This window comes from Pleurodeles waltl, chromosome 8, assembly GCF_031143425.1.
Source record: "Pleurodeles waltl isolate 20211129_DDA chromosome 8, aPleWal1.hap1.20221129, whole genome shotgun sequence".
Taxonomy (NCBI): Eukaryota; Metazoa; Chordata; class Amphibia; order Caudata; family Salamandridae; genus Pleurodeles; species Pleurodeles waltl.
The window spans coordinates 1535042862-1535057000 of record NC_090447.1 but is presented as its reverse complement, the minus strand read 5'-3'; the positions used below and the strand labels follow the sequence as shown (position 1 = coordinate 1535057000).

At 48.6% G+C, this 14139-nt stretch overlaps 1 protein-coding gene across 1 annotated transcript in view; it reads left to right on the top strand.

Annotated features, from left to right (window-relative positions):
• The first annotated feature begins 1062 nt into the window (after positions 1–1062).
• Positions 1063–14139, top strand: part of UBASH3A (ubiquitin associated and SH3 domain containing A) — a 113380-nt gene continuing 100303 nt past the window's right edge. The window contains exon 1 of the mRNA XM_069203581.1: positions 1063–1199. Coding sequence (XP_069059682.1) covers positions 1063–1199 — 137 coding nt within the window. The remainder of the gene's footprint in view (positions 1200–14139) is intronic.

Here is a 14139-nt window from a genome sequence, read left to right as displayed (position 1 = left end):
AAACCTGGTAAAAACCCAAGGGAGTTGGGTACCTATAGACCACTGGTGGTGCTCAACACAGATTATAAGATCCTGGCCAAAATTCTGGCAAACGCTGGCGCCTCTGTTACCTCAGTTGATCCACCCTGATCAGAACGGTTATGTGTCAGCAGGTAGCACTTCCTTAAATATTAGGCACTTATTCCGGGTCATGAAGTACTCAACGCAGGACTGGCCTGGGGCAGGCCGCTTGGCATTGGACTTATAAAAGGTTTTTGATTTGTTGGAATGGCCTTTCTTGTTTGAGGTGCTTCGCCACTTTGGCCTTGGTTCCTGCTTCTTAGGGTTGGTGAATTGTTAGATGATCAACCTCAGATCTGGGTCAAATCTGCGTGACTATCGCTGAACCAATTATGGTGGGTAGAGCGACTCGTCAGGGCTGCCCCCTTTTTGCCACTGCTATTCTCACTGGCAATTGAGCCCTTGGCAACAGAGCTTCGTCGATTGGGGGAGGCCTGGAGTATCCCGCTAGGAGATGGACGGCCTACTGTGTCCCTCTACGTGGATGATCCTCTTCTGTACTTTAGAAACGTTTCCAATGTCCCTGATGAAGTTGCAAATACCCTACAGCGATTTGCTACACTGTCGGGGTTGCGGATAAACTGGGCAAAATCATGCTGATTCCACTTTAGCCCAGATTTGCCGGACCCACGTCTTAGCCTATCTGGTGCACTCATTCCCTGGCAACCTAGGACGTTCCGATACCTGGGTATTAATATATATCACTCTATGGAAGATCTGCCTGATGGGAACCTTAAACGAGAGGTCGCATCTATCCGTGCCCAAATGAATTTCTAGCAAGCGCTACTGATCTTGATGATGAAAAGAGTGGCTCTTCTGAAAATGGCGGTCCTTCCATGGATGCTAAACTACTTCTCCAATTTACATTTTCATACTCCAGCCCAATTTTTTAGGGAACTGGAATCCAGAATCAGGTAATTTATTCGGAACAAAGGCCGCTACAGAGTGGCGCTGACAAAATTGTACTTGTCACTAGAACAGGGTAGCCTGGCGGTGTCGAACATGGAGCAGTACTGTTTGGCTTCCCAACTGCAGTGGGTGGCCAGGTGGCTTGCTGGATTTGAGTTGTCGGACACAGCTGCAGTTTGCAGCCCTGGACGATACCTGAGGTGTCCCATCTGTTTCACCCAGTCACGCGAGTGAGGATGCCGGACTTGCTCCTGGTGAGCGTGGCACACCGCTGTTACCACAAGAGTCTTCGCCTCACGCACACAATGACTCCTTATGCACCGGCTTTGGCTCTGTTAGGCACGCCATGCAATGCGCGGTTCACAACTGAGATGAAGCTGGAAACTTGGCATGCTGCCGGACTACATACACTGGGAGATCTGTATAATGAAGGCGCACTAACCCCATTTGCTACACTAGCGGAAGAGACCGGCCTACCACCTGCACAACTCCTTGATAGCGACATTATCCCAACACTGGGGAGACATCCCCACTGAACCACCAAAGCATCCACTGATCCAATGCATGCAGGTTATGGGGCAGGGTATACACCGGATGCGTTGGTCCACCGATACGCTTAGGACCCACACAGTTCATGCACGCGCTGCCTTGCAGGCCAGTTGGGAGGGCGATTTATTCAGGCCCTACGCAGATAAGGAATGGGATATGTCACTGAAAAGCCACACCAACATACTGCGTAATGCACGATTTTGTCTTATCCAATTCTATATATTACATGAAGCCAATCTTACTCCAGCTAAACTCAGTCGATATTTTCATCACACAGATGCAGGTTGCCCCGTTGTGCGCTAAAGGCGGCAGATTTGCTGCACATGTTATGGTCCTGCCCCTTCTTGTGCCCCTACTGGCCAGAGGTGTCGTCGCAGCTGTCAGCTGGCATGGCGCGCCCACCACTGACCACGTGGGAGGCATGTATCCTGGGACTTCTTCCCAGAGCTAAAAAGCAAAAAGAGATTAGTGGACCTGGGCCTTCAGACGGCCAAACGCCTTATTACCAGGAGATGGGAATCCTCGGAACCCCCTTCCATTGAAACATAGAAGGGGTCATTTGCGCTGTGGGCAGAAGGGGCAGCCCTGCGGAGGGAAGAGAGCCTGGGATTGCATAAATACGAAATGTTGTCTGAGCTGTGAGGGCTGGGGTTGATGCAGGAGTTACGAATGTAGAAATCATGCCGGCAACGGTCTGTTGAACTGGTTGTGTGCAATGGGTACTGGCTATGCTCTTGGCAACTGGCTTAACCCCCCTGTAGGAGGCTGGACTGGCTTGTAGTGGGTACCAAGGGGTACTTGCACCTTGCACCAGGCCCAGTTATCCCTTATTAGTGTATAGGGTGTCTAGCAGCTTAGGCTGATAGATAATGGTAGCTTAGCAGAGCAGCTTAGGCTGAACTAGGAGACGTGTGAAGCTACTACAGTACCACCTAGTGTCATATGCACAATATCATAAGAAAACACAATACACAGTTATACTAAAAATAAAGGTACTTTATTTTTATGACAATATGCCAAAGTATCTTAGAGTGTACCCTCAGTGAGAGGATAGGAAATATACACAAGATATATATACACAATAGCAAAAATATGCAGTATAGTCTTAGAAAACAGTGCAAACAATGTATAATTACAATAGGATGCAAGGGGGAAACATAGGGCTAGGGGCAACACAAACCATATACTCCAAAAGTGGAATGTGAACCACGAATGGACCCCAAACCTATGTGACCTTGTAGAGGGTCGCTGGGACTATTAGAAAATAGTGAGAGTTAGAAAAATAACCCTCCCCAAGACCCTGAAAAGTGAGTGCAAAGTGCACCAAAGTTCCCCTAAGGACAAAATAGTCGTGTTAGAGGGAGAATGCAAGGAAAACACAAATCAGCAATGCAACAACGATGGATTCCTGTCTGAAGGTACCTGTGGAACAAGGGGACCAAGTCCAAAAGTCACAAGCAGCTCGGAGATGGGCAGATGCCCAAGAAATGCCAGCGGTTGGTGCAAAGAAGCTCTTTCTAGGCTGAAGAACTGTGAATACTGCAGGAACGACAAGGGCTAGAGACTTCCCCTTTGGAGGATGGATCCCCCACGCCTTGGAGAGTCGTGCAGAAGTGTTTTCCCGCCGGATGGACGCCAACAAGCCTTGCTACACGCAAATCGTGCGTTTGGCGTTTTTGGACGCTGCTGGGGCCCAGGAGGGACCAGAAGGTCGCAAATTGGACCTGCAGAGAGAGGGGACGTCGAGCAAGACAAAGAGCCCTCACTGAAGCAGGTAGCACCCGGAGAAGTGCCAGAAACAGGCACTACGAGGATGCGTGAAACGGTGCTCGCCGAAGTTGCACAAAGGAGTCCCACGTCGCCGGAGACCAACTTAGAAAGTCGTGCAATGCAGGTTAGAGTGCCGTGGACCCAGGCTTGGCTGTGCACGAAGGATTTCCGCCGGAAGTGCACAGGGGCCAGAGAAGCTTGCAAAGTCGCGGTTCCCAGCAATGCAGCCCAGCGAGGTGAGGCAAGGACTTACCTCCACCAAACTTGGGCTGAAGAGTCACTGGACTGTGGGGGTCACTTGGACGGTGTCGCTGGATTCGAGGGACCTTGCTCGTCGTGCTGAGAGGAGACCCAAGGGACCGGAGATGCAGCTTTTTGGTGCCTGCGGTTGCAGGGGGAAGATTCCGTCGACCCACGGGAGATTTCTTCGGAGCTTCTGGTGCAGAGAGGAGGCAGACTACCCCCACAGCATGCACAAGCAGGAAAACAGTCGAGAAGGCGGCAGGATCAGCGTTACAGAGTTGCAGTAGTCGTCTTTGCTACTATGTTGCAGGTTTGCAGGCTTCCAGCGCGGTCAGCGGTCGATTCCTTATCAGAAGGTGAAGAGGGAGATGCAGAGGAACTCGGCTGAGCTCATGCATTCGTTATCTAAAGTTTCCCCAGAGACAGAGACCCTAAATAGCCAGAAAAGAGGGTTTGGCTACCTAGGAGAGAGGAAAGGCTACTAACACCTGAAGGAGCCTATCACAAGGAGTCTCTGACGTCACCTGGTGGCACTGGCCACTCAGAGCAGTCCAGTGTGCCAGCAGCACCTCTGTTTCCAAGATGGCAGAGGTCTGGAGCACACTGGAGGAGCTCTGGACACCTCCCAGGGGAGGTGCAGGTCAGGGGAGTGGTCACTCCCCTTTCCTTTGTCCAGTTTCGCGCCAGAGCAGGGCTAAGGGGTCCCTGAACCGGTGTAGACTGGCTTATGCAGAATTGGGCACCTCTGTGCCCAACAAAGCATTTCCAGAGGCTGGGGGAGGCTACTCCTCCCCTGCCTTCACACCATTTTCCAAAGGGAGAGGGTGTCACACCCTCTCTCAGAGGAAGTTCTTTGTTCTGCCATCCTGGGCCAGGCCTGGCTGGACCCCAGGAGGGCAGATGCCTGTCTGAGGGGTTGGCAGCAGCAGCAGCTGCAGAGAAACCCCAGGAAGGGCAGTCTGGCAGTACCAGGGTCTGTGCTACAGACCACTGGGATTATGGAATTGTACCAACAATGCCAGGATGGCATAGAGGGGGCAATTCCATGATCATAGACATGTTACATGGCCATATTCGGAGTTACCATGGTGAAGCTACATATAGGTAGTGACCTATATGTAGTGCACGCGTGTAATGGTGTCCCCGTACTCACAAAGTTCAGTGAATTGGCTCTGAACAATGTGGGGGCACCTTGGCTAGTGCCAGGGTGCCCTCACACTAAGTAACTTTGCACCTAACCTTTACCAGGTAAAGGTTAGACATATAGGTGACTTATAAGTTACTTAAGTGCAGTGTAAAATGGCTGTGAAATAACGTGGACGTTATTTCACTCAGGCTGCAGTGGCAGGCCTGTGTAAGAATTGTCAGAGCTCCCTATGGGTGGCAAAAGAAATGCTGCAGCCCATAGGGATCTCCTGGAACCCCAATACCCTGGGTACCTCAGTACCATATACTAGGGGATTATAAGGGTGTTCCAGTAAGCCAATGTAAATTGGTAAAAATGGTCACTAGCCTGTCAGTGACAATTTGGAAAGAAATGAGAGAGCATAACCACTGAGGTTCTGATTAGCAGAGCCTCAGTGAGACAGTTAGTCACTACACAGGTAACACATACAGGCACACTTATGAGCACTGGGGCCCTGGGTTACCAGGGTCCCAGTGACACATACAACTAAAACAACATATATACAGTGAAAAATGGGGGTAACATGCCAGGCAAGATGGTACTTTCCTACACAACCCCCCCCCAAACGAAGGACAATAAGACTAGCCATTACCTGATGAGTCTTCATTGTCTAAGTGGAAATATCTGGAGAGTCCATCTGCATTGGAGTGGCTACTCCCAGGTCTATGTTCCACTGTATAGTCCATTCCCTGTAGGGATATGGACCACCTCAACAATTTAGGATTTTCACCTTTCATTTGTTTTAGCCAAAGTAGAGGTTTGTGGTCTGTCTGAACAATGAAGTGAGTGCCAAACAGGTATGGCCTCAACTTCTTCAGAGCCCAGACCACAGCAAAGGCCTCCCTCTCAATGGCAGACCAACGCTTTTCTCTAGGGGTCAACCTTCTACTAATAAAAGCAACAGGTTGATCCTGGCCCTCAGAATTAAGTTGTGATAGGACTGCCCCTACTCCTAATTCAGATGCATCAGTTTGGACATAGAATTTTTTAGAGTAACAAGGGCTTTTCAGGACAGGTGCAGAGCACATGGCCTGCTTCAGCTCCTCAAAAGCTTTCTGACAGTTTGCTGTCCATAATACCTTTTTAGGCATTTTCTTGGATGTGAGGTCATTAAGAGGGGCTGCAATGGAGCCATAGTTCTTAATGAACCTCCTGTAATACCCAGTGAGGCCTAGGAAGGCTCTCACCTGAGTCTGAGTGGTAGGGGGAATCCAATCAATAATAGTTTGGATTTTCCCCTGAAGTGGTGCAATCTGTTCCCCACCAACAAGGTGTCCCAGATAAACCACCTTACCCTGCCCTATCTGGCACTTTGAAGCCTTGATAGTGAGGCCTGCCTTTTGCAGGGCCTCCAAAACTTTCCAAAGGTGGACCAGGTGATCATCCCAGCTGGAGCTAAAGACAGCTATATCATCCAAATATGCTGCACTGAAAGCTTCCAGCCCTTGCAGGACTGTGTTCACCAACCTCTGAAAAGTGGCAGGTGCATTTTTCAAACCAAAAGGCATTACAGTAAACTGGTAATGTCCTCCAATGGTAGAAAATGCAGTCTTAGGTTTAGCATCTTCTGACATTTTGATCTGCCAATACCCTGCAGTCAAATCAAAAGTGCTTAGATACTTGGCAGATGCCAGTGTATCTATTAGCTCATCTGCCCTGGGTATAGGGTGAGCATCTGTTTTGGTTACCAAGTTGAGACCTCTATAGTCTACACAAAACCTCATTTCCTTCTTTCCATCTTTAGAATTGGGTTTTGGTACCAGTACCACAGGAGAAGCCCATGGACTGTCAGAGTGCTCAACCACTCCTAGTTCCAACATCTTCTGAACTTCTTGCTTTATGCAGTCCCTGACATGGTCAGGCTGCCTATAGATCTTACTTTTGACAGGTAAACTGTCTCCAGTATCTATAGTGTGCTCACACCAAGAAGTGGTGCCTGGCACAATGGAGAAGAGTTCTGAAAATTGTCCTAGGAGATTTATGCAATTATCTTTCTGCTCAGCAGTAAGACAATCAGCCAAAACTACCCCTTCCACAAGAGCATCTTGTTCTGTGGAAGAGAAGAGATCAGGTAGAGGATCACTGTCTTCTTCCTGTCCCTCATCTGTTGCCATGAGCAGGGTGAGATCAGCCCTGTCATAGTAGGGTTTCAGGCGGTTGACATGGAGCACCCTAAGGGGACTCCTGGCAGTGCCTAAGTCAACCAAGTAGGTGACTTCACCCTTCTTTTCAACAATTGTGTGTGGACCACTCCATTTATCTTGGAGTGCTCTTGGGCCACAGGCTCCAAGACCCACACTTTCTGCCCTGGTTGGTACTGAACCAAAACAGCCTTCTGATCATGCCATTGCTTCTGGAGCTCTTGGCTGGCCTGAAGGTTTTTACTGGCCTTTTTCATGTACTCAGCCATCCTTGATCTGAGGCCAAGTACATAGTCCACAATATCCTGCTTAGGAGCTTTTAAAGGTTGTTCCCAACCCTCCTTTACAAGTGTGAGTGGACCCCTAACAGGGTGACCAAAAAGAAGTTCAAAGGGGCTGAAGCCCACTCCTTTCTGGGGTACCTCCCTGTAGGCAAAAAGGAGGCATGGTAGAAGGATATCCCATCTCCTGCGGAGTTTTTCAGGGAGTCCCATAATCATGCCTTTGAGAGTTTTATTAAATCTCTCCACCAGTCCATTTGTTTGTGGATGATAGGGTGTTGTGAACTTGTAAGTTACACCACACTCCTTCCACATGGCCTTTAAGTATGCAGACATGAAATTGCTTCCTCTGTCTGATACTACTTCCTTTGGGAAGCCCACCCTGGAAAATATTCCCAGGAGGGCCTTTGCCACTGCAGGAGCTGTAGTGGTCCTTAAAGGAATTGCTTCAGGATACCTTGTGGCATGGTCCACTACCACTAAGATAAACCTATTGCCTGAAGCAGTAGGAGGGTCAAGGGGGCCAACTATGTCAACCCCTACCCTTTCAAAGGGAACCCCAACCACAGGCAGTGGGATAAGGGGTGCCTTTGGAGTGCCACCTGTCTTGCCACTGGCTTGACAGGTTTCACAGGACTTACAAAATTCTTTTGTGTCCTCAGACATCCTAGGCCAATGAAACAGTGGTACCAATCTGTCCCAAGTTTTCATTTGACCCAGGTGCCCAGCTAAGGGAATGTCATGTGCCAGTGTTAGGAGGAACTTTCTGTACTCCTGAGGAATCACTAATCTCCTGGCAGCTCCAGGTTTAGGATCCCTATGCTCAGTGTACAAGAGGTTGTCCTCCCAGTAAACTCTGTGTGAGTCACTGACATCCCCATTAGCCTGTTTGACAGCTTGCTGTCTGAGACCCTCTAATGTGGGACAGGTTTGCTGTGCCACACTCAGCTCCTCTCTGGCAGGCCCCCCTTCACCCAAAAGCTCAGCAGTGTCTGCTTCCAGCTCCTCTGGTGTAGGTTCTGCACAGGGAGGGAATTCTTCTTCCTCAGAATTAGAATCCACTGTAGAGGGAGGGATAGTAGGAAGTGGTTTGCTTCTACTAGCCCTAGCTTTAGGGAGCACTTGGTCCATTGTTCCAGGATCCAAGCTTCCCTGTCCTTTTTGCTTTTTGGCCTGAGCCCTTGTCAAAGCAAAAATATGCCCTGGGATGCCCAGCATTGCTGCATGGGCCTCCAACTCCACATCTGACCAAGCTGATGTCTCCAAATCGTTCCCTAATAGACAGTCTACAGGTAAATCTGAAGCTACCACAACTTTCTTTGGACCAGATACCCCCCCCCAGTTGAGATTTACAACAGCCATGGGGTGGCTTTGTGTTATGTTGTGAGCATCGGTTACTTGGTACTGGTGTCCAAGTATGTGTTGTTCAGGGTGCACCAGTTTCTCAATCACCATTGTGACACTGGCACCTGTGTCCCTGTAGGCCTGGACCTCAACACCATTTATTAGGGTTAGTTGCTTGTACTTCTCCAAGTTATGGGGGCAAGCAACCAAAGTGGCTAAGTCAATAGCCCCTTCAGAGACTAAAGTAGCCTCTGTGGTCTCCCTAATCAGACCAACCCCAACTAAATTACCAAAAGTGAGCCCAGCTACTCCCTTGGATTGGCTATTAGTAGGTTTGCTCCCACCACCACTGCTATTAGTAGGGACACTAGGTGTAGCAGTAGGGGTTGTAGTGGTAGGAGCTGTGGTGCCTTTCTTTGGACAACTGGGATCTGTTGTCCAATGGCCTTTTATCTTACATAAATAGCACCATGGTTTCTTTTCCTTGTTCTGATTAAAGGAGGATTTGGGCCCACCACCCCCACCAGAGTGTTTTTGTGGGCCTGATGAAGACTCATTTTTAGATTTGTCCCCACCCTTGTCAGAAGACTTACCATCCTTCTTTTTGTTGCCATCTTTGTCACCCCCTGTATGAACTTTTCTGTTCACTCTTGTTCTGACCCATTTGTCTGCCTTCTTTCCCAATTCTTGGGGAGAGGTCAGATCAGAGTCCACCAAGTGCTGGTGCAACAAATCAGACACACAATTATTAAGAATATGCTCTCTCAGGATTAAGTTATACAGGCTGTCATAATCAGTAACTTTACTGCCATGTAACCACCCCTCCAAGGCCTTCACTGCCTGGTCAATGAAATCAACCCAGTCTTGTGAAGACTCCTTTTTGGTATCTCTGAACTTGATCCTGTACTGTTCAGTGGTTAAGCCATAACCATCCAGGAGTGCATTCTTAAGAACTTGGAAATTGTTAGCATCATTTTCTTTTACAGTAAGGAGCCTATCCCTACCTTTTCCAGTAAATGATAGCCATAGGATAGCAGCCCACTGCTTTTGAGGGACATCCTGTACAGCACAGGCCCTCTCAAGTGCAGCAAACCACTTGTTAATGTCATCCCCCTCCTTATAAGGGGGAACTATCTTGTGCAGATTCCTGGAATCATGCTCTTTTGCAGGATGACTATGGGGAATACTGCTGCTGCCACCATGGGTATCTAAACCCATCTTCTGTCTTTCCCTCTCTATTTCTAAAGACTGTCTATCCAAATCCAGCTGTTGCTTCTTGAGCTTCAGTCTGGTTTGCTCCACTCTCAATCTATTGAGCTCCCTTTCTAACAATCTGTCATCAGGGTGGGTGGGAGGGACATTTCTAGATACAGAGGTATGATGGGAATGAACAGAAGGAGACCTGTCCCTTACAGAGGGCACCCTAACAGCTTGGCTACCAGTATAATGTGAGAGCACATCATCAGTATGATGTGATTCAACCTCTGTACCAACTATGCTAGACTGTCTAGTAATGGGCAGGCTGAGAAGTTTCTTTCCTGAACCTTTTCCTGGGGGAGTCCCTGGATCAGATTGAGAACCATTAGCTACTTTTTCTACAGATTGGGCACTTATGGCCTTATCCTGTACTCTAAGCATATTAATTAACAGTTCTAAAGAAGGATTCTTCCCTACACTCAAACCTCTCTCTATGCAGAGACTCCTTGCTCCTTTCCAGCTAAGGTGATCATATGCAAGTTTGGACAGTTCAACTTTTTGGCCTGTGCCAGACATTTTTTAGAGAGAGTTAAAGTGATAGACAAAGAGAAAAAAGTTTTCAGAACTTTTTGGAAAGACAGAAAAAAACTTTTTAAACTTTTAAGAACTTTTTGAAAGTTTAGAAGTACTTTTCAGCACTTAGAAAAGAGTGAAAAGAGGAAATGCAAAACTCTTTGGCTATGTGTATATACACTGACCTTGTTTTGTATATTTTTCTCTTATGAAAAGTACAATGACAAGAGTGGTAAGTAGTCTCAAAGCACTGATCCCACCACTGCACAACCAAAGTAGGAGGCTGGACTGGCTTGTAGTGGGTACCAAGGGGTACTTGCACCTTGCACCAGGCCCAGTTATCCCTTATTAGTGTATAGGGTGTCTAGCAGCTTAGGCTGATAGATAATGGTAGCTTAGCAGAGCAGCTTAGGCTGAACTAGGAGACGTGTGAAGCTACTACAGTACCACCTAGTGTCATATGCACAATATCATAAGAAAACACAATACACAGTTATACTAAAAATAAAGGTACTTTATTTTTATGACAATATGCCAAAGTATCTTAGAGTGTACCCTCAGTGAGAGGATAGGAAATATACACAAGATATATATACACAATAGCAAAAATATGCAGTATAGTCTTAGAAAACAGTGCAAACAATGTATAATTACAATAGGATGCAAGGGGGAAACATAGGGCTAGGGGCAACACAAACCATATACTCCAAAAGTGGAATGTGAACCACGAATGGACCCCAAACCTATGTGACCTTGTAGAGGGTCGCTGGGACTATTAGAAAATAGTGAGAGTTAGAAAAATAACCCTCCCCAAGACCCTGAAAAGTGAGTGCAAAGTGCACCAAAGTTCCCCTAAGGACAAAATAGTCGTGTTAGAGGGAGAATGCAAGGAAAACACAAATCAGCAATGCAACAACGATGGATTCCTGTCTGAAGGTACCTGTGGAACAAGGGGACCAAGTCCAAAAGTCACAAGCAGCTCGGAGATGGGCAGATGCCCAAGAAATGCCAGCGGTTGGTGCAAAGAAGCTCTTTCTAGGCTGAAGAACTGTGAATACTGCAGGAACGACAAGGGCTAGAGACTTCCCCTTTGGAGGATGGATCCCCCACGCCTTGGAGAGTCGTGCAGAAGTGTTTTCCCGCCGGATGGACGCCAACAAGCCTTGCTACACGCAAATCGTGCGTTTGGCGTTTTTGGACGCTGCTGGGGCCCAGGAGGGACCAGAAGGTCGCAAATTGGACCTGCAGAGAGAGGGGACGTCGAGCAAGACAAAGAGCCCTCACTGAAGCAGGTAGCACCCGGAGAAGTGCCAGAAACAGGCACTACGAGGATGCGTGAAACGGTGCTCGCCGAAGTTGCACAAAGGAGTCCCACGTCGCCGGAGACCAACTTAGAAAGTCGTGCAATGCAGGTTAGAGTGCCGTGGACCCAGGCTTGGCTGTGCACGAAGGATTTCCGCCGGAAGTGCACAGGGGCCAGAGAAGCTTGCAAAGTCGCGGTTCCCAGCAATGCAGCCCAGCGAGGTGAGGCAAGGACTTACCTCCACCAAACTTGGGCTGAAGAGTCACTGGACTGTGGGGGTCACTTGGACGGTGTCGCTGGATTCGAGGGACCTCGCTCGTCGTGCTGAGAGGAGACCCAAGGGACCGGAGATGCAGCTTTTTGGTGCCTGCGGTTGCAGGGGGAAGATTCCGTCGACCCACGGGAGATTTCTTCGGAGCTTCTGGTGCAGAGAGGAGGCAGACTACCCCCACAGCATGCACAAGCAGGAAAACAGTCGAGAAGGCGGCAGGATCAGCGTTACAGAGTTGCAGTAGTCGTCTTTGCTACTATGTTGCAGGTTTGCAGGCTTCCAGCGCGGTCAGCGGTCGATTCCTTATCAGAAGGTGAAGAGGGAGATGCAGAGGAACTCGGCTGAGCTCATGCATTCGTTATCTAAAGTTTCCCCAGAGACAGAGACCCTAAATAGCCAGAAAAGAGGGTTTGGCTACCTAGGAGAGAGGAAAGGCTACTAACACCTGAAGGAGCCTATCACAAGGAGTCTCTGACGTCACCTGGTGGCACTGGCCACTCAGAGCAGTCCAGTGTGCCAGCAGCACCTCTGTTTCCAAGATGGCAGAGGTCTGGAGCACACTGGAGGAGCTCTGGACACCTCCCAGGGGAGGTGCAGGTCAGGGGAGTGGTCACTCCCCTTTCCTTTGTCCAGTTTCGCGCCAGAGCAGGGCTAAGGGGTCCCTGAACCGGTGTAGACTGGCTTATGCAGAATTGGGCACCTCTGTGCCCAACAAAGCATTTCCAGAGGCTGGGGGAGGCTACTCCTCCCCTGCCTTCACACCATTTTCCAAAGGGAGAGGGTGTCACACCCTCTCTCAGAGGAAGTTCTTTGTTCTGCCATCCTGGGCCAGGCCTGGCTGGACCCCAGGAGGGCAGATGCCTGTCTGAGGGGTTGGCAGCAGCAGCAGCTGCAGAGAAACCCCAGGAAGGGCAGTCTGGCAGTACCAGGGTCTGTGCTACAGACCACTGGGATTATGGAATTGTACCAACAATGCCAGGATGGCATAGAGGGGGCAATTCCATGATCATAGACATGTTACATGGCCATATTCGGAGTTACCATGGTGAAGCTACATATAGGTAGTGACCTATATGTAGTGCACGCGTGTAATGGTGTCCCCGTACTCACAAAGTTCAGTGAATTGGCTCTGAACAATGTGGGGGCACCTTGGCTAGTGCCAGGGTGCCCTCACACTAAGTAACTTTGCACCTAACCTTTACCAGGTAAAGGTTAGACATATAGGTGACTTATAAGTTACTTAAGTGCAGTGTAAAATGGCTGTGAAATAACGTGGACGTTATTTCACTCAGGCTGCAGTGGCAGGCCTGTGTAAGAATTGTCAGAGCTCCCTATGGGTGGCAAAAGAAATGCTGCAGCCCATAGGGATCTCCTGGAACCCCAATACCCTGGGTACCTCAGTACCATATACTAGGGGATTATAAGGGTGTTCCAGTAAGCCAATGTAAATTGGTAAAAATGGTCACTAGCCTGTCAGTGACAATTTGGAAAGAAATGAGAGAGCATAACCACTGAGGTTCTGATTAGCAGAGCCTCAGTGAGACAGTTAGTCACTACACAGGTAACACATACAGGCACACTTATGAGCACTGGGGCCCTGGGTTACCAGGGTCCCAGTGACACATACAACTAAAACAACATATATACAGTGAAAAATGGGGGTAACATGCCAGGCAAGATGGTACTTTCCTACACCCCCCACCAGGGGTCTTGGCGAGGCGGGCTTGCTGGAGCCCTTTTGCTGCACATTGTGGGATCTGGTTGGGTGGAGATGGCAGGATGGGAGGATGTGAAGCGAAAGTTTGGGAGCTTTGGGAACGGATTCCAGTTATGGTCACTGTTGTGTTGTTGTATTGTTGAACACAATGATAATGCTGGATCTTAACTTCTTTACTGTGCAAAACAGAGGCCACTGCCCATTGAGTCAGTGTTCTGGTGCATCCTATGCCTCACACCACTGAGCGCCCCGAAGACTGAAGGCTCGTGAAAACCCCTAGTCCTGATACACCACTCCAGCGGCTCTGTTCATGAATCCTTGTTGTCAATCGATATATAGTTCTCTGCAAGTTAGCACGATGAACCGAACAGGCTATAACGGGAGCTGTGCTTCAGATTTCCTTACTGCAATACATGTGCACAAACTGTATTTGTTTTTATAACTGAAATTAAATAAAAAAGATTAAATCAAAAACTGGTCTCAGTGCCTGATGAAATTAAAAATGATCTCATTTGAAGTGTCCACAGGAGAAGTGTATTCACACAGGAACAGGTAAGGAATGTGTGACGACAAACAGAGACAAAGGGCATACACA